Source organism: Ranitomeya imitator, chromosome 5 (genome assembly GCF_032444005.1).
Source record: "Ranitomeya imitator isolate aRanImi1 chromosome 5, aRanImi1.pri, whole genome shotgun sequence".
Taxonomy (NCBI): domain Eukaryota; kingdom Metazoa; phylum Chordata; class Amphibia; order Anura; family Dendrobatidae; genus Ranitomeya; species Ranitomeya imitator.
In genome coordinates, this window is record NC_091286.1 from 460,152,125 (window position 1) to 460,172,148 (window position 20,024).

General features: G+C 40.5%; 2 protein-coding genes across 7 annotated transcripts in view; one reads left to right on the top strand and one right to left on the bottom strand.

Annotated features, from left to right (window-relative positions):
* Nucleotides 1–7,931, top strand: part of KCNMB3 (potassium calcium-activated channel subfamily M regulatory beta subunit 3) — a 57,691-nt gene extending 49,760 nt beyond the window's left edge. Inside the window, exons 3-4 of the mRNA XM_069727276.1 lie at nt 4,128–4,326; nt 7,339–7,931. Coding sequence (XP_069583377.1) covers nt 4,128–4,326; nt 7,339–7,737 — 598 coding nt within the window. The 3' untranslated portion in view covers nt 7,738–7,931. The remainder of the gene's footprint in view (nt 1–4,127; nt 4,327–7,338) is intronic.
* Nucleotides 7,932–17,927: 9,996 nt separating this feature from the next.
* PIK3CA (phosphatidylinositol-4,5-bisphosphate 3-kinase catalytic subunit alpha) overlaps nt 17,928–20,024 on the bottom strand; it is a 91,357-nt gene continuing 89,260 nt past the window's right edge. For all 6 annotated transcript variants that reach the window (XM_069727278.1, XM_069727282.1, XM_069727280.1 and 3 more), the window contains one exon: nt 17,928–19,393. In XM_069727278.1, the coding sequence (XP_069583379.1) occupies nt 19,123–19,393 (271 nt within the window). In that variant the 3' untranslated portion in view covers nt 17,928–19,122. The remainder of the gene's footprint in view (nt 19,394–20,024) is intronic.

Here is a 20,024-nt window from a genome sequence, read left to right on the forward strand (position 1 = left end):
CTTTCCTTCTGAGCCCTGCCATGCGCCCAAACAGTGGTTCCCCCCTACATATGGGGTATCAGCGTACTCAGGACAAATTGGACAACAACTTTTGGGGTCCAATTTCTCCTTTTACTCTTGAGAAAATAAAAAATTGGGGACTAAACTATTATGTTTGTGGAAAAAATAGGATTTTTTATTTTCACGCCCGGGCATTATAAACTTTCGTGAAGCACTTGGGGGATAAAAGTGCTCACGACACATCTAGATAAGTTCCTTAAAGGGTCAAGTTTCCAAAATGGGGTCACTTGTGGGGGTTTTCCACTGTTTAGGCACATCAGGGGCTTGCCAAACGCGACATGGCGTCCGATCTCAATTCCAGCCAATTTTAGCTTGAAAATGTCAAACGGCGCTCCTTTCCTTCTGAGCCCTGCCATGCGCCCAAACAGTGGTTCCCCCCTACATATGGGGTATCAGCGTACTCAGGACAAATTGGACAACAACTTTTGGGGTCCAATTTCTCCTTTTACCCTTGGGAAAATAAAAAATTGGGGACTAAACGATCATGTTTGTGGAAAAAATAGGATTTTTTATTTTCACGCCCGGGCATTATAAACTTTCGTGAAGCACTTGGGGGATAAAAGTGCTCACGACACATCTAGATAAGTTCCTTAAAGGGTCTAGTTTCCAAAATGGGGTCACTTGTGGGGGTTTTCCACTGTTTAGGCACATCAGGGGCTTGCCAAACGCGACATGGCGTCCGATCTCAATTCCAGCCAATTTTAGCTTGAAAATGTCAAACAGCGCTCCTTTCCTTCTGAGCCCTGCCATGCGCCCAAACAGTGGTTCCCCCTCACATGTGGGGTATCAGCGTACTCAGGACAAATTGGACAACAACTTTTGGGGTCCAATTTCTCCTTTTACCCTTGAGAAAATAAAAAATTGGGGACTAAACGATCATGTTTGTGGAAAAAATAGGATTTTTTATTTTCACGCCCGGGCATTATAAACTTTCGTGAAGCACTTGGGGGATAAAAGTGCTCACGACACATCTAGATAAGTTCCTTAGGGGGTCTAGTTTCCAAAATGGGGTCACTTGTGGGGGTTTTCCACTGTTTAAGCACATCAGGGGCTTGCCAAACGCAACATGGCGTCTGATCTCAATTCCAGCCAATTTTAGCTTGAAAATGCCAAACGGCGCTCCTTTCCTTCTGAGCCCTGCCATGCGCCCAAACAGTGGTTCCCCCCTACATATGGGGTATAAGCGTACTCAGGACAAAGTGGACAACAACTTTTGGGGTCCAATTTCTCCTTTTACCCTTGAGAAAATAAAAAATTGGGGACTGAGCGATCATGTTTGTGGAAAAAATAGGATTTTTTATTTTCACGCCCGGGCATTATAGACTTTCGTGAAGCACTTGGGGGATAAAAGTGCTCACGACACATCTAGATAAGTTCCTTAAAGGGTCTAGTTTCCAAAATGGGGTCACTTGTGGGGGTTTTCCACTGTTTAGGCACATCAGGGGCTTGCCAAACGCGACATGGCGTCCGATCTCAATTCCAGCCAATTTTAGCTTGAAAATGTCAAACGGCTCTCCTTTCCTTCTGAGCCCTGCCATGCGCCCAAACAGTGGTTCCCCCCTACATATGGGGTATCAGCGTACTCAGGACAAATTGGACAACAACTTTTGGGGTCCAATTTCTCCTTTTACCCTTGAGAAAATAAAAAATTGGGGACTAAACGATCATGTTTGTGGAAAAAATTGGATTTTTTATTTTCACGCCCGGGCATTACAAACTTTCGTGAAGCACTTAGGGGATAAAAGTGCTCACGACACATCTAGATAAGTTCCTTAGGGGGACTAGTTTCCAAAATGGGGTCACTTGTGGGGGTTTTCCACTGTTTAGGCACATCAGGGGCTTGCCAAACGCAACATGGCGTCTGATCTCAATTCCAGCCAATTTTAGCTTGAAAATGCCAAACGGCGTTCCTTTCCTTCTGAGCCCTGCCATGCGCCCAAACAGTGGTTCCCCCCTACATATGGGGTATAAGCGTACTCAGGACAAAGTGGACAACAACTTTTGGGGTCCAATTTCTCCTTTTACCCTTGAGAAAATAAAAAATTGGGGACTGAACGATCATGTTTGTGGAAAAAATAGGATTTTTTATTTTCACGCCCGGGCATTATAGACTTTCGTGAAGCACTTGGGGGATAAAAGTGCTCACGACACATCTAGATAAGTTCCTTAAAGGGTCTAGTTTCCAAAATGGGGTCACTTGTGGGGGTTTTCCACTGTTTAGGCACATCAGGGGCTTGCCAAACGCGACATGGCGTCCGATCTCAATTCCAGCCAATTTTAGCTTGAAAATGTCAAACGGCTCTCCTTTCCTTCTGAGCCCTGCCATGCGCCCAAACAGTGGTTCCCCCCTACATATGGGGTATCAGCGTACTCAGGACAAATTGGACAACAACTTTTGGGGTCCAATTTCTCCTTTTACCCTTGAGAAAATAAAAAATTGGGGACTAAACGATCATGTTTGTGGAAAAAATTGGATTTTTTATTTTCACGCCCGGGCATTATAAACTTTCGTGAAGCACTTAGGGGAAAAAAGTGCTCACGACACATCTAGATAAGTTCCTTAGGGGGTCTAGTTTCCAAAATGGGGTCACTTGTGGGGGTTTTCCACTGTTTAGGCACATCAGGGGCTTGCCAAACGCAACATGGCGTCTGATCTCAATTCCAGCCAATTTTAGCTTGAAAATGCCAAACGGCGCTCCTTTCCTTCTGAGCCCTGCCATGCGCCCAAACAGTGGTTCCCCCCTACATATGGGGTATAAGCGTACTCAGGACAAAGTGGACAACAACTTTTGGGGTCCAATTTCTCCTTTTACCCTTGAGAAAATAAAAAATTGGGGACTGAACGATCATGTTTGTGGAAAAAATAGGATTTTTTATTTTCACGCCCGGGCATTATAGACTTTCGTGAAGCACTTGGGGGATAAAAGTGCTCACGACACATCTAGATAAGTTCCTTAAAGGGTCTAGTTTCCAAAATGGGGTCACTTGTGGTGGTTTTCCACTGTTTAGGCACATCAGGGGCTCGCCAAACGCGACATGGCGTCCGATCTCAATTCCAGCCGATTTTAGATTGAAAATGTCAAACGGCGCTCCTTTCCTTCTGAGCCTTGCCGTGCGCCCAAAAAGTGGTTCCCCCTCACATGTGGGGTATCAGCGTACTCAGGACAAATTGGACAACAACTTTTGAGGTCCATTTAATCTTTTTACCCTTGGGAAATTAAAAGAATTATTGCTGAAAGATCATTTTTGTGACTAAAAAGTAAAATGTTAATTTTTTCCTTCCATGTTGCTTCTGCTGCTGTGAAACACCTGAAGGGTTAATCAACTTCTTGAATATGGTTTTGCGCACCTTGAGGGGTGCAGTTTTTAGAATGGTGTCACTTTTGGGTATTTTTTGCCATATAGACCCCTCAAAATGACTTCAAATGTGAAGTGGTCCCTAAAAAAATGGTTTTCTAAATTTTGTTGTAAAAATGAGAAATTGCTGGTCAACTTTTAACCCTTATAACTCCCTAACAGAAAAAAATTTTGGTTCCAAAATTGTGCTGATGTAAAGTAGACATGTGGGAAATGTTACTTATTAAGTATTTTGTGTGACATATCTCTGTGATTTAATTGCATAAAAATTCAAAGTTGGAAAATTGCGAAATTTTAAAAATTTTCGCCATATTTCCGTTTTTTTCACAAATAAACGCAGGTAATATCAAAGAAATTTTACCACTATCATGAAGTACAATATGTCACGAGAAAACAATGTCAGAATCACCGGGATCTGTTGAAGCGTTCCAGAGTTATAACCTCATGAAGGGACAGTGGTCAGAATTGTAAAAATTGGCCCGGTCCATAACGTGCAAACCACCCTTGGGGGTAAAGGGGTTAATTAGGGCTTCAATGTGAACATATTTCTAGTTGTGACAAGTGATTAAAAGAAATAAATGATAAAATCAAGGTACTTGACAACAGAGTAGATGTACAATATTGCAAGTCCTCATCATAAGGGACACGTGCTCCTCATGGATACAAATATCAGGTCAAATAACAGACCAAACCTTTTTATTGTCTACCAGTGTCTGGAATGAAGAGGCGAACTGCACAATTCTCCAAACTGATATCATGGATGACTGGATAGACTGTTCTTTCACATGTGGTGTTGATTGCCATGGACAATCCAAGTATCCCTGTCTTCAGATTCTGGTGAACGTGTCCGGTTCGGACTATGTGGCTGCCCTGCATTACAACGAAGAAGCTGTCCAGATAAATCCTAAAGTAAGTGTCCATACAAATCTGAAGTACAGTGGATGCTCAATGAGGCATATTTCTTGCCAAGTTTCAATGTATCCCCCATAGTAATGTTTTGTCTCATCTATTACTGATTTAGACCATGTTCACATTGATATCATTGTCAGTAGGTCTGAACAGTTGGTATTTTTTGATGGCAAGATGAGTGCAGTATGTGCCACTAATTCCTGTTGCTAACATTCTGGATTCCTGACTGAAATCTAAGGAATCCCAGTGATTTTTGTTACTTTTCCTGTACTTACTTGCAAATGGATTTTAGAACGCTGTCATGACCAGTTATAAATTGCAGTTATGACAATAGAATTGAGATAAAAGTTTTTGGATGGTGAACTAATCATAACATTCACATCTCCCATGATAAATATTAATATCAGGCAACTAATCCCATAAACCAACATATATCAGATGACTCAGCAATTTTTACCATGGATTTCGATTTGGAGGAAGAACCCAAAAGAGTTATGGTATATGCACATGGTGCTTTCTTCAGGCGAAATCTGCCTAGAGTATCTCCAAAACCGTGAAAAGAATGAACATATGCATAGCAACGTCAAGACGGATCAATGTGCATATGTCCAATCTTTTGTAACCTCTTTTAACAGCTTCAAACTTCTAAAACCATGAAGCAGCTGAAAGAAGTGACCTGGACCCTTATCCTGGTGGCTTCAGAGCTTTCAAGCTGCCAGTATTTTATACATAAAATAAAAAAAGCGGCAAAATGACTATAAAGATGACAAAAAGGATGTTTCAGGAAAAATACCGCCGGCGTCCATAAGTTGCAGTGTGCCTTTATACTTTTTACTCTCAGGCTTCCTATTGTGCAGTTGAGAGAGTAGGGGTAAGAAAACCCAGTTATAATAAACTGTTTCATTGGGAAATCCAATTACGTGTTGGTGCTTCCTGAAAATTTTGGAAAGACAGCAAAGAACTTACATGGAACATCCATAAAAGTCATATAAAAAGGTATTTTTTATTATCAACGGGGGAAGAAGAATTAAATTCTTTAACTAGGATTAGTATGTATAAATAATAATAAAACACCCATTGGTGTCTTGTTAAATTCCCTCCCCACTCCAGCACCACTGCCTTTTCATTGGTCCCCGCTAGTCTTGATGTGCTGTAGTCATGTGACTGTCCATGATGTCATTGCTGCAGGACAAGTAAACACAGAATCACTGGGATCACCAGGGCATCTATTCTGGAGTGGTGGAGGACTTAGTTGAAGACTATTGTTATTATTTTAATTTTACCACATTGCCTGATAATACTATACATACAGTGGTATGTAAAAGTTTGGGCACCCATGGTCAAAATTAATGTTATTGTGAACAGTGAAGCAAATTGAAGATGAAATGATCTCTAAAAGGCCTAAAGTTAAAAATGACACATTTCCTTCGTATTTTAGGCACACAAAAACAAAAATATTTTCAGCTTTTTACATTTTAGAAATCACAAAAGGAAAATGGGCCAATGCAAAAGTTTGGGCTCCCTTGGAGATTTGTGTGCTTAGATCAATTTCAGCAAGATGTCAGACCTTAATTAGCCCGTTAGGGTTATGGCTTGGTCACTATCCTCGTTAGGGAAGGCCAGGTGATGCAAATTCCCAGTTTTAGAAATATCCAGCCTCTAACCTTGTGCCAAAAACCAGTAAACATGGGTTCTTCTAAGCAGCTGCCTAGCACTCTGAAAATGAAAATGGTGGAGGCCCACACAGCAGGAGAAGGCTATAAGAATATAGTAAAGTGTTTTCAAGTTGCCCTTTCCTCTGTTCTAAATGTAATTAAGAAATGTCAGTTAATAGGAAGAATAGAGGTCAAGATAATGTCTGGAAGAGCAAGCAACATTTCAGTGACAGCTGCTAGTAGGACTGCTAAAGAAGTCATAAATCAGAACCCCCGTTTGACTGTAAAAGACTTTCAGAAATATTTAGCAGACTCTGGAGTTGTGACACGTTGCTCTACTGTTCAGAGACACCTGCACAAATATGGCCTTCATGGAAGAGTCATCAGAAGAAAACCTCTCCTGCGTTATCACCATAAAATTCAAAAGTATGCAAAAGAACATCTAAACAAGCCTGATGCATTTTGTAAACAAGTGCTGTGGACCGATGAGGTTAAAATAGAACTCTTTGGCCACAATGATCAAAGGTATGTGTGGAGAAAAAAGGACACATAATTTCAGGAAAATAACATCTTGCTAACCATTAAGCATGGGGGATGGATCTATCATGATTTGAGGTTGTGTTGCAGCCGATGGCATGGGGGACATTTCACGGGTAAAGAATGGAATCAATGAAATTTCAACAAATTGTTGATGCAAACATAATACTAGCTGTAAAATCGCTGAAGTTAAAAAGAGGATGGCTTCTACAAGTGGATGACCCTAAACACACTTCAAAAGCCACAATTCACCTTAAAAGGCATAAGCTGAAGGTTTTACAATGGCCCTCACAGTCCCCTGATTTGAACATCATTGAAAATCTGTGGCTAGACCTCAAAATAGCAGAGCATGCAAAACGACCCAGGAATCTCACAGAACTGTAAGAATTTTCCAAGGAAGAATGGATGAAAATTCCACAAACAAAAATTTAAAGATTCATGGCTGGCTACAAAAAGTGTTTACAAGCTGTGATACTTTCAAAAGGGGGTGTTGCTAAATACTACCCAAACTTTTGCATCTGCCCATTTTCCTTTTTGTAATTTTTAAAATGTAAAAGATGAATATATATATATATTTTGCCTAAAATACAAAGGAAATGTGTCATCTTCAACTTTAGGCCTTTTAGAGATAATTTCATGTTCAACTTGCTTAAATGATCACAATAACAGTAATTTTGACCAGGGGTGCCCAAGCTTTTACATGCCATTGTATAGATAGATAGATAGATAGATAGATAGATAGATAGATAGATAGATAGATAGATATAATTTTTAATCTCAGATAACCCCTTTTCTTTCTTGGTTTGTCTTTTGTTTTTAGTGCTTTTATGTCCCTCAGTGCCAACGAGACAAAAACGATTTGCTGGATGGCGTGCTTGATGTGAAACTATATTTTGAACGCAAGAATGACACTCCTTTTGCGTGTTTCCATCGACCTGACAGTAAACCAGAAGATGTCATACTGATTAAAAAGTATGACCGGACTGTGGTCTTTCATTGCTTGTTTTGGCCAACATTAATGCTGATTGGAGGAGCTTCCATAGTTGGAATGGTTAAGCTAACACAACATTTATCCTTACTGTGTATGCTGTATTGCAATTCACCAAGAGAAGAACATGGAAGCATGACACCACGGGCAGACTCTCAGCAGAGCAGAACAAGAAAAGACGATAAAACTTTAAGGTGGAGATCAAATTCCCGTACAACAAGCACAATTTAATTAAGAGAGGAAATGTACATAAATACTATATCAGGAGTCTAATATGGCAGACAGAAATGTAGCGTATAACCATGTTATAGAATATGAACAGTACGTGTTTTCTAGCTGTAAATATATTTTTGTAGAATATAATAGTATTGAGAAAATGTTTTTAGTACCTACAATATTTACAATAAACTCAATAAGCCAAGTGCTGCCAACTTTCTGCCACCTGTGTTCCTGATGACATACCAAAGTGAAGCTCGACCTTCAGATATTTCACTGTTGTATTACATTATTGAACGATTCCCTAAATATTGCTTTTCTTTCAAAACACACTATCTGCAGGTTATCAGATCCATGTCTGGACATACTACTGCGACCTCTGCCCTGGGCGCTAGGCGCGACCATAGTAATTCTGCAGTCATTGCTGGCAGCATGTGGCAGGATAGCTTATCCCCTTCACGACATGCGCCGTACATGTATTGCACATGCTAGTCCCCCCTTTGATGTGGGTTCCTTCGCTGTTTTGAACAACTGACATGTGCCCCTAACAGCCGCGGGTAGAATCACCATCCACTCGCAGCTGTTAACTAGTTAAATGCCACTGTTAATCTCTAACAGTGGCATTGAACGAGTGCTTCTGGCAAGTGCGCTGGAAATCCCACAAATCGGTGACCCCGTCACATGATCGCGGGTCACGACGGGTTGGCACGACAACTAGAAGTCTCCAGCAGACCTCTATAGTTGTCATAGCCGGATTGCTATGAGCGCTGGAAAAAAAAATCAAACATACACATATTGGGTATTGTTGTGTTCAGAATCGCCCGATCTATCACACTATAAATTAATCCGATCGGTAGACAGCGTAGCGAGAAAAAGGTCAAAACCTCAGAATTACGTTTTTTTTGGTTGTTGCAACATTGCATTAAAATGCAATAACGGGCGATCAAAATATAGTATCCAAACCAAAATGGTATCATTAAAAACATCAGCTCGGTACGCACAAAATGAGCTCTCACCCAACCCCAGATCCTGAAAAATGGAGATGCTACGGTTCTCGGAATATGACGCAACTTTATTTTATTTAAACAAACTTTGGATTTTGCTTTCACCACTTAAATAAAAAAGAACTTAGACATGTTTGGTTTCAATGAACTCCTAATGACCTGGAGAATCATAATGGCAGGTCAGTTTTAGTATTTGGTGAACATGGTAAACAATAAGATATACAGTATGTAAAATAGTGGGTAGGTCCCTGAGGGATCGGTGACCTGTCATAAGCCATACACATGAATATGTGAGCAGAGCACCACATAAAACCCCCCCACAGGCCGCACCCGAGAATCTCAATAACAGAAAACAACAAATAAAGATTAAACAACAACCACAAGACGGATTTAATCAACCAAGGTATCATTTTACTCAGTAGAATGGCGCCGTCTTGACACTGTGTGTAGGCTACTGTGCACAATCCTGCTGACAGGTTCCCTTAAAACCGTTGTATGGTCTTGGCCACCGTCCTGCAGCTCAGTGTCGGGGTATTGGAAATCTTCTTATGGCCTGGGCCATCTTTATGTATAGCAATAATTCTTTTTTCAGATCCTGTTTTTTTTGCTTGAGGTGCTATGTTGAACGTTCAGTGACCAATATGAGAGCGTGTGGGATCAATATCACCAAATTTACCACACCTGCTCCCCCCATTCACACCAGAGACCTTGTGAGGCCAGGATCACACATGCGAGAAGCACGTCCGTGTCTCGCATGTGAAATCCAAGCTCTGGCACCGGCACTCCAGAGTGGAGTGTGCGGCCGTATAGCAATACATGGAGCTGCACGCTCCGCTCTGGAGTGCCGGTGCCAGAGCTTGGATTTCACATGCGAGACACGGACGTGTTTCTCGCATGTGTGATCCCGGCCTCACTCTGAGTCACATGACACCAGGGAAGGAAAATGGTTAATTTGGGTAACATTTGGATATTGTCACTTAGGGGTATACTTACTTTTGTTGCTAGTAGTTTACAACATGTGTGTTGAGTTATTTAGAGGCTGGAGCTGGGTGTCGGTGAATATTTCCTGGCAGTCTGTGGTGGACACACATCAACATGGCACATGTATCCATCTTGCTGATGCAACCAATTGAAGATGCATGAGGTGTACCTAGGCATCAAGGGCAAGAATTCAGTTTGAGGCCCCATCCCACCCTCTCTACAGTTTTAAACATGTTTTTCCAAATAAAGACATTGGATTTTAAAGGACCGGTATGTGCCACTATTTTTTTTCTTCGTATACACATCCCATAAACAGTGCAGACTGCTGCATCACTCAGTCACTGACAACACTTAACACCCAGAGGTATTTTTGTTTTTGCATTTTCGTATTTCGCTCCCCTTCTTCCCAGAGCCATAACTTTTTTATTTTTCTGTCAATTTGGCCATTTGAGGGCTTGTTTTTTGCGGGACGAGTTGTACTTTTGAACGACACCATTGGTTTTACCATGTCGTGTACTAGAAAATGGGAAAAAAAATTCCAAGTGTAATGAAATTGCAAAAACAGTGCCATCACACACTTGTTTTTTTTTTTTTTAAATACTTTCAGTAAATGCTAAAACTAACCTGCCATTATGATTCTCCAGGTCATTACGAGTTCATAGACACCAAACATGTCTAGGTTATTTTTTTTATCTAAGTGGTGAAAAAAAATTCCAAACTTTGTTAAACAAAATTGAGTCATTTTCTGATCCCCGTGATCTCGGGTTGGGCTTATTTTTTTGCACGCTGAGCTGACGTTTTTAATGATACCATTTAGGTGCAGATACGATCTTTTGATCGCCCGTTATTGCATTTTAATTAGTGATGAGCGAATATACTTGTTACTCGAGATTTCCCAAGCACGCCTGGGTGACCTCTGGGTATTTTTTAGTGCTCGGAGATTTAGTTTTCATCGCCTCACCTGAATGATTACAGCTACTAGCCTGCTTGATTACATGTGGGGATTCCCTAGCAATTAGGCAACCCCCACATGTACTCAGCCTGGCTAGTAGCTGTAAATCATTCAGGGGAGGCGATGAATACTAAATCTCCGAGCACTAAAAAATACTCTGAGGTCACCCAGGCGTGCTCGGGAAATCTCGAGTAACGAGTATATTCGCTCATCACTAATTTTAATGCAATGTCACGGTGACTAAAAAACTCGTAATTCTGGCATTTTGACTTTTTTTTCACCACGCTGTTTAGCGATCAGGTTAATCCTTTTTTTTTCATTGATCGATCGGGCGATTCTGAACGCAGCAATAACAAATATGTGTATGTTTGATTTTTTTTCTTGTTTTATTTTGAATGGGGCGAAAAGAGGGGTGATTTGAATTTTTATATTTGTAAAAACATTTTTTTTTTTTACTTTTGACATGCTTCAATAGTCTCTATAGGAGACTAGAAGCTGCCATAACTCGATCGGCTCAGCTACATAGAGGCGATCTGATCATTGCCTCTATGTAGCTGAATAACTCACTTGCTATGGGCACCGACCAATGGGCGGCGCTCGCAGCAAGCCAGCAGTGACAACCATAGAAGTCTCCAGGAGACCTCTGGTTGTCATGCCAACCCACCGGTGACCCATGATCACGTAACGGGGGTCACCGGTGGGCAGATTTCTGGTGCGATTGCCGGAAGCGCTTGATAAATGCCGCAGTCAGCAGCATTTAATGGGTTAATAGCTGCAGGTGGATCGCGATTCCACCTGCAGCTGTTCAGGGCACATTTCAGCTGTCCAAAACAGTTGACATGTGCCTGGAAAGATGTGGGCTCACTGCTGGAGCCCACATCAAAGGAAGGGAGTCCGACAGCGTAAACACATGCCCGATGTAGGAAAGGGGTTAAATAAACATTAAAAGAGATGGACCATGAACACAAGTTATCACCGATCAGTTGCTGGAGTACAGGCATTTGAATGGAACAATTGTCCTGCATCTGACACAGTTTTCCAATCATTGTATGTAGGACTGCTGGAGCCAGTGCTCCCAGAGGTCAGACCTCCAGCGATCAGCATGTTATCTGATTCTGGGTAAGTAGTACTTTGTTTTCCAGCCCCCTTAAAGCACCACTCCAGTGTTTTCTTTTATTGCAGCGCCGAGTTGTGATACTAATCCAAGTTCCATGCTTCCGATCTTATACTTACCAGCCGCTATCTTCAGTTCTTACTAGCACCATTCTGGTCAGTCTTCAGCAGTTTGTGACCTGTTGGACAGCTCCAGTGTTTATGGCAGTCACAACTCAATGAAAGCCTTTAAGAGCCAGAACGAGGCTCATAGACTTGCATTGAGAATTTGTGACCGTTACCCCCTGAATTCCAGTGAAGTCAGAAGTTTTGGTCACAAGATCGCAGCACCAGGAAAATATGAAGACAGCGGCTGGATAATATAGGACTAGGTGCAAGGAACTTCGTTTAGTGGCACTGCTCCAGCGCTAAAAAAAACCAAAAAACAAAACCCTGCTTGTGTGGTGCTTTAAGGGTACTAAGAGATACATTAAAAAAAAATCTATACACAGAACTATGCAAAAGCTACAGGCAGGTGTGAGAAAAGTCCTGCAAAGTAAGAATATTTTCAAAAATAGAAGTGTTAAGAGTTTATCAATTAACAAAATACAAAGCGAATGTACAGAAGATAAATGGAGATCAAAATTTGATGTGACTACCCTTTGCCTTCAAAACAGCTTTTCCCTCTCCTAGTGTATCCTCACCCACCCCCTGCAGACTGTGAGCCCTCGCGGGCAGGGTCCTCCCTCCTTATGTACTTGTGTGCCTTGTTATCTGCTCATGTTTAATGTATTTGTCTATATTTGCCCCGTATTCACATGTAAAGCGCCATGGAATAAATGGCGCTATAAAAATGTATAATAATAATAATAATTCTTCTAGGTTCACTTACATACAATTTTTGAAAGAATTGGCAGGGAGGTTGCTAGAAATATGTTGGACAAGTAAACACAAACCTTGTGTCTCTTCATATAATCCTACACAGACTTGATGATGTTGCGATCAGGGTTCTGTGAGAGCCGTATAATCACTTCCAGGACTCCTTGTTTTTTATACTGAAGATAGATCTTAATGACATTGGCCGTCTGTTTTGGGGTCATTGTCCAGTAACAGAATAAAGTAATCCCTGATGATAACAATCATGCTCTAAGTATCTGCCTGTATTTCTCAGCATTGAGGACACCATTAGTGCTCATACTCACTTGCGAGAAATGCGGATGAGTCTCGCACAGCAATACACGGCACTGCACCTGGCCACAGAGGAGCGGCGCGTGCGGCTGCATGTATTCCTATACGGCCGCACGCTCTGATCTGAGTGCCGGCAGCAGCGCCGGGTATTACGTGCGAGACTCATCCAAGTTTTGCGCAAGTGAGTATGAGCCCTTAGCCTTGACAAAACTCGACAATTCCATTTGCTCAAATGCAGCTCCAAACTTACAAAGAACCTCCACCATGATTTACTGAATCCTGTAGACACTCATTATTGTACCACACTTCAGCCCTTTGGCTGTAACAGATGGAAGCTTGTTCACATTTTGACTTATCAGTCCAGAACACCTGCTGCAATTTTACTGCCTCAATTTCCTAGGTTTCCGTTATTGGTTGAGATGCTTGGCTTTGTTTCCAAGTAGCGGGTATGGCTTTTTGGCCGCTATTCTTCCATGAAGACAACTTCTCGCCAGACTTCTCTGAACAGGAGGTGGGTGTAGCTAGATCCTACAGATTGCTGCTAGTTTTGAACTGATGACCACTGCTGGACATTTTCCGATTTCAAAGTAAGCATGATTGATGTGTTTTCATTCTGCTGCACTAAGCCTCCTTGGCCAAGCATCTACGGCCCTCATTCTTTGCCACCTCAATGCTGAACAATACAGGTAGATACTTAAGCACCATGAAATACCAGCAGGAAGGCATCTGATTGGCTGTATGTTTGGGGTTACAGTCCTGCTACATAACATTTGGAGATAGTTCTTAAATACTATCTTTAGTGTAAAGAAGAACATTGGAATCCTGGAAGTGATGACATGACCTCCACAGAGCCAATAATCAAATCTATCGGAGATTAAACAAATAGACAAGGATTTTCACAAACCTACATGCACAGAAAATCTAGTGTTAGTTTTCCAGTTGTTTGGAACAACCTCTCTGCCATGCGTCTTCAAAAATTGTGTGAACATGTACCTAGAAGTGATGCTTTGATGCGGTTTTTAAGGCACAGAATTATCACCCCAAACATTGATTTGATTCAGATTTCCCCCTTTTTTTTTTTAAATCAAAAATTCAAAGTGAATGAACAAACTTTTAACCCTTCTACTTTTTCCACACCTGCCTAAAACATGTAAAAAAAAAAAATCATATCAAGAATAATAATTTCAGAACGTTTTCTACTTTTAGTTTCACCAATAATCTCTACAAATCTAATAGGAATCAAACTGAAATAATTTTGAGGTGAAAAATAAAAGTAAAAATGTGGTTGCATAAATGTGAACACCCTCTTATAATTGGGGATGTGGTTATATTCAAAATTATCCAATCACATTTAGGGCATATGCAGAAATTCTCAGCAGAGATTTCATATATTTTAAAAAATGAAAAATCAATATTATATCAATAAATATTTGAATGAAAAGAAAATCTAAATAAAAGCACACGTATTTGGTATCCCTTCATCTGCAATGACCCACCCTATAAAACTGTCCCACTAGTTAAGCCCTTTAGTGAACACCATAAAAAAAAACCAAGGCAAAAAAAACAATGCTTTATCATAATACCACCAAACAAAAAGTGGAATAACATAACACGCGATCAAAAAGACGGATATAAAAAAATCATGGTTCTGCTGAAACTGTCATCTTGTCCCACAAAAAAACAAGCTGCTATACAGCTCCATCACCGGAAAAATAAAAAAGTTATAGCTCTCAGAATAAAGCGATGCAAAAATAATATTTTTTTATATAAAATTTTTTATTGTATAAAGGCACCAAAACAAAAAAATTATAGAAATGAGGTATTGCTGTAATTGTACTAACCCGAAGAATAAAACCGCTTTTAGCACATGTGGAACGGTATAAAACGCCCCCCTACACAAAAAAATTAATAAATTGCTGTTTTTTGTTCATTCCGGCTCTCAAAAATCGGAATAAAAAGCGATCAAAATATGTCATGTGCCCGAAAATGGTAGCAATAAAAACGTCAACTCAACTTGTCTCGCAAAAAAAACAAGACGTCACATGACTGTGGACCAAAACACGGAAAAATTATAGCTCTCAAAATGTGGTAATGCAAAAATATTTTTTGCAATAAAAAGCGTCTTTTAGTGTGTGACAGCTGCCAATCATAAAAATCCGCTATAAGGTCTCTTTCACACGTTCGGTTATTTCCGGTACTGGAGAGGTCAGTGTTCGTGTGTGTAATACTTGTGGCACACATATCGCATGTGTGTGCCGCATCAGTACCACAAGGACGGGCACCAGGGGAGAAGAGTTACAGTAAGCACTGTTGCCTGGTGCTGAACACGGCTCTCATCATTCTCCCCTGCTCTGCTGGCAATCGGCACAAGCAGGGGAGAATGATGAGAGCCGTGTTCAGCACCCGGCGCCAGTGGGGGTGGCGCTTATTGTAGCGCTTCTTCCCCGCCGCCGATGCGTGTCACATAGATGACTTCCATGTGTGTTATGCGTATGCACGTGTGTTGGATGTTTTGTGGTCCGTGCCGACATTAAAAAACGAACATGTCAGCGTGTTTTGCCCACAGACACACGGTCCATAGAAGCACGGACATGTGCACAGACCCATTCACTTGAATAGGCAAATAGCACTCGGTTCCTCCAGAGTCTATCCGCATTATGTGACACACCCATGGTGTCAATATGTTCACTGCACCCCTAGATAAATTCATTGAGAGGTGTAATCCGTAAAATGGGGTCACTTATGGGGGGGGGGGGGGGGGTGAGGGTTCTGCTATTTTGGCACCTCATGGGCTCTCCCAGTGGGTCATGGCACCTGCAAGCCATAACAGTAAAATCTGGCACTGCTTCCCTTCTGAGCTCTGCCATGTGCCCAAACAGTGGTTCCCCCCACCCCACATATGAGGTATCACCGTACTCAGGACAAATTACACAATAACTCTTGGGGTCCAATTTCTTCTTTTACCCTTGGGAAAATAAAAAAATGGGGGCAAAAAGAATTTTTGTGGAAAAATTATAATTTTTTATGGCTCCAAGTTATAAACTTATGTGAAGCACTTGGGGGTTCAAATTACTCACCACACATCTAGATAAGTTCCTTAGGGGGTCTAGTTTCCAAAATGGTGTCACTTGTGGGGGGGGGGGGGGGTTGGGGGGGGTTTCCACTGTTTAGGCACATCAGGGGCTCTCTGAATGAGACATGGCATCCGATATTAATTCCAGCCAATTTGGCATTGAAAAAGTCAAACGGCGCTCCTTCCCTTCTGAGCTCTGCCGTGCGCCCAAACAGTGGTTTACCTCCACATATGGGATATCAGCGTACTCAGGAAGAATTGCACAGGAACTTTTGGGGTCCAATTTCTCCTGTTACCCCTGGTAAAATAAAAAAAAAAAAATTGGATCTAATGTAATTTTTTTTTGTGGAAAAAAAAAAGTGAAATGTTCATTTTTTTTTTAAACATTCCAAAAATTCCTGTGAAACACCTGAAGGGTTAATAAACTTCTTGAATGTGGTTTTGAGCACCTTGAGGGGTGCAGTTTTTAGAATGGTGTCACACTTCATTATTTTCTATCATATAGATCCCTCAAAATGACTTCAAATGTGATGTGGTCCCGAAAAAAAAATGGTGTTGTAAAAATGAGAAATCACTGATCAACTTTTAACCCTTAAAACTTCCTAACAAAAAAAATTTGGTTCCTAAATTGTGCTGATGTAAAGTAGACATGTGGGAAATGTTACTTATTAAGTATTTTGTGTGACATATCTCTGTGATTTATGGGCCTGAAAATTCAAAGATGGAAAATTCACAATTTTTGCCAAATTTACATTTCTTTCCAAAAATAAACGCAAGTAATATCAAAGAAATTTTACCACTATCATGAAGTACAATATGCCAGAAGGAAACAATGTCAGAATCACTGGGATCCATGGAAGCGTTCCAGAGTTATTACCTCATAAAAAGACCGTGGTCAGAATTGTAAAAATTGGCCCGGTCATTTACATGCAAACCACCTTTGGGGGTGGGGGGGGGTGCTGGGGTGGTGAAGGGGGTTAAAAGTGGCACAACCGTGACATTATCTAGAACAGGACGTTCCCTTAATAAGACCAAAAAAAAATGGTCAGGGAAACTGCTAGAAGGCCTACAGAATTATTGAAAGCGCTGCAGGAATTTCTGGCAAAAACTGATTATTTACTGCATGTGACAACAATTTTCTATATTGTTCATATTTCCGGCCTTAAAAAAAAAAATTTTAAAAAAAAATCCAAGCCTGACTGTTTTGTCAAAACCTACATCAAGTCTGCCAAAAAGGATGTGAGAAAATATGTTCTAGTCTGATTAACTTTTTGGCGATAATTTCTAAAAATAGTTTTTTATTTTTGCATCTGAAATTAATTCAGCTTGTTTTAGGATTGTGGGTGACATTAAAAAGGTGGAAAAAGTTTTGAAATTATTCAGATATTTTTTTTTTGCATGACAAAAACCTGGCATTTTAACAGCGGTGTGTGTATGTATATAAAACACATTTTTGAATCAGAGGTCACAGTATCATCTTTCAAAAAAAATCATAAATTAAACGATAAACAGAATGGTATTATAAAAATGATTGTCATCTAGGAGTTAAAGAGTCATATATACCTTTATAAATAGTGTCTAGGTGGTATGCTATAACATCAGATAATTCCAGAAAGTGCTTGGTGTCATCATAACTTAAGTTATTAAGTCTCACTGCAACACTGAATGTCTCATGGGGGAAAGGGTGTTAATGAAAGAACTTGAATGTCCACACTTTATGCTGCTGTATTTTTTTTTCTCTTTAAGTAATTGTCAGTGGTCGTCATACATCCCCAGAAATCATTTAAAATGATGCATGCTGGATAAGGCTCAGATATGCTAAAAAGGCAGGGCATATATAGAAAATAACAAAAAGACAAGCTAAAATACATCATTGTAAGGTATGAGGAAAATCCATGGGTCTGACTACCAGTAGTGAAGTTTTATATAGTTTATAAAAAGTTATCTGTAAATTTATTTTTTACGTAAATCTTAATGGATAAATGAATCTGTGTGCAAAAACTGTAGGCATACATAAACAAAGTCAGGTACACTCAAACTTGCAGGCATCAGAAGATGGGGGGAAAAAAAAAAATAACACAAAATAACTGCATAACCTTTATAAAAAACATAAACATCCATAGAACTGAACATGGATACATAGTACACAAAATAACTTCTGAAACAAAGAAAAAAAATTAGTTTATAGGGAAGGTTAAAATAAACTTTTTTTTTTTAACATAGCCTGGGAAGACTATAAAAAAAAAAAAAATAAGAGCAACATTCTTCAGTGCAATAAGCAGTTAACTTAAAACAATGCAAAATCCTTCTGGTCTCATTTTGTAGTACTTGACAAAAGAATATTGTAATACATACATATATATGAGTGTGCCTGTGTGTATAATATATATACACACAATCTCTCAGTTTCACCATGACATGTACTAGAGAGCACTGACAACACACTGGTACAGCGTGCATCTCTGACATATCAGGAAAGTCGTGTTCTTAACAATGGTGCAACTTTTGCAAAGTATAAAACAAAAAGGCTTATAAAAACAAAAACAAAAAAAAAAAAAAATTGAGAAAGACAGAACAAGACCTTTATCCTCTTCACAAGACTTGTATGGTGCCACATTTAAGAAAACAAAACAAAAATGGACACTTGTCGAGCGCGTCAAAAAGTTGCATTGCAGTTAAACAATACTGTGAGGCATTTGGGAAGGGTTGTGCCCTTCAGGTTCCTAGTTTTTACTGCACCATGGTATTGAAATCAGCATTCCAAAACGCACATGGGAATCACAAAAATATTCTCTATGCCAAACTTCTATTTGTATCAAACAGACCATGACCATATACATTGGGTGCTAAAACGCAAGTTAAGAGGTTTAGCCTCCTGTTTGACCTTAAGGCATAATATATGAAATCCAGACTCTTGAAATGTATTCCTTTAGTGTTGTAGACCCTGTTAGTGTTAATGGTTCTGGTGCATTCTGGTAACGCCTGTTGTGATAGTAATGCTCTTTGTGACTTGTGCAACTCCCATGCAGCTGGTCTGTGCCGCTTGTCCATATTAACAGTGCAGTGTGTGACCCACAAAGTGGCTGGAAAGACCACCGACTGTTTTCTGCTCAGTTCAATGCTCGCTGTTTTATCGTGTGGAAGATCCAGTCCACTTTCGTTGTCCAGCCACCATGATGGGCGTCATTCATCTGTTTCATGAAATACTCCAGAGCTTCCTGTTCAGTTTTGTCCAGTGCCAGTGTCTTCCTAATGTAAGCAATGTCATCAAAAGATTGCAGTTCGGGCATGCCAGAGCCAAGCATCATGGAAAATAGATTGATGAACAGATTGGCATGCTGACGAATGGCCAAGTAAGCTTTGTAACACATCTCCTGAAACCTAAGAGAAGACACAGATTGTGAATCAAGGATTTCTAATAGCTTCAATATTACTAGAAAAGTAAAATAATATGATTGGAAGAGGAGCACTGTGACTTGTGACCACCAAAGAAGTGCTCATTGCCCAATGGGATGTCTGGCTAGGCTAGTTATTATGAAATGGCTTCATTAAACACACTTTGTGACAACTGCGCCTAACAGTACAGTTGTGATACAATAGACTAGTTTAGGTAACAGATCATTTTACATGGCTCAGGATGATAGGGAATAAAAAAAAATCCTTTAAAATCTAATTGTGAGACTGCTTAATGTTATTTGGTATTACATATGTGTCAGTGAAAGGGTTTATTTTAAAGGGAATCTGTCTCCCCCCAAATCGAGGGTGAGCTAAGCCACCAGCATCAGGGGCTTATCTACAGCATTCTGCAATGCTGAAGATAAGCCCCTGATGTATCCTAAAAGATGAGAAAAAAAGGTTAGATTATACTCACCTGGGCGGGCGGTTCGATCCGATGGGCGTCGCGGTCCGAGGTCTCCCATCTTCATACGATGACGTCCTCTTATTGTCTTCCTGCTGCGGCTCCGGCGCAGGCGTGCTTTGTCTGCCCTGTTGAGGGCACAGGCACCAGGAA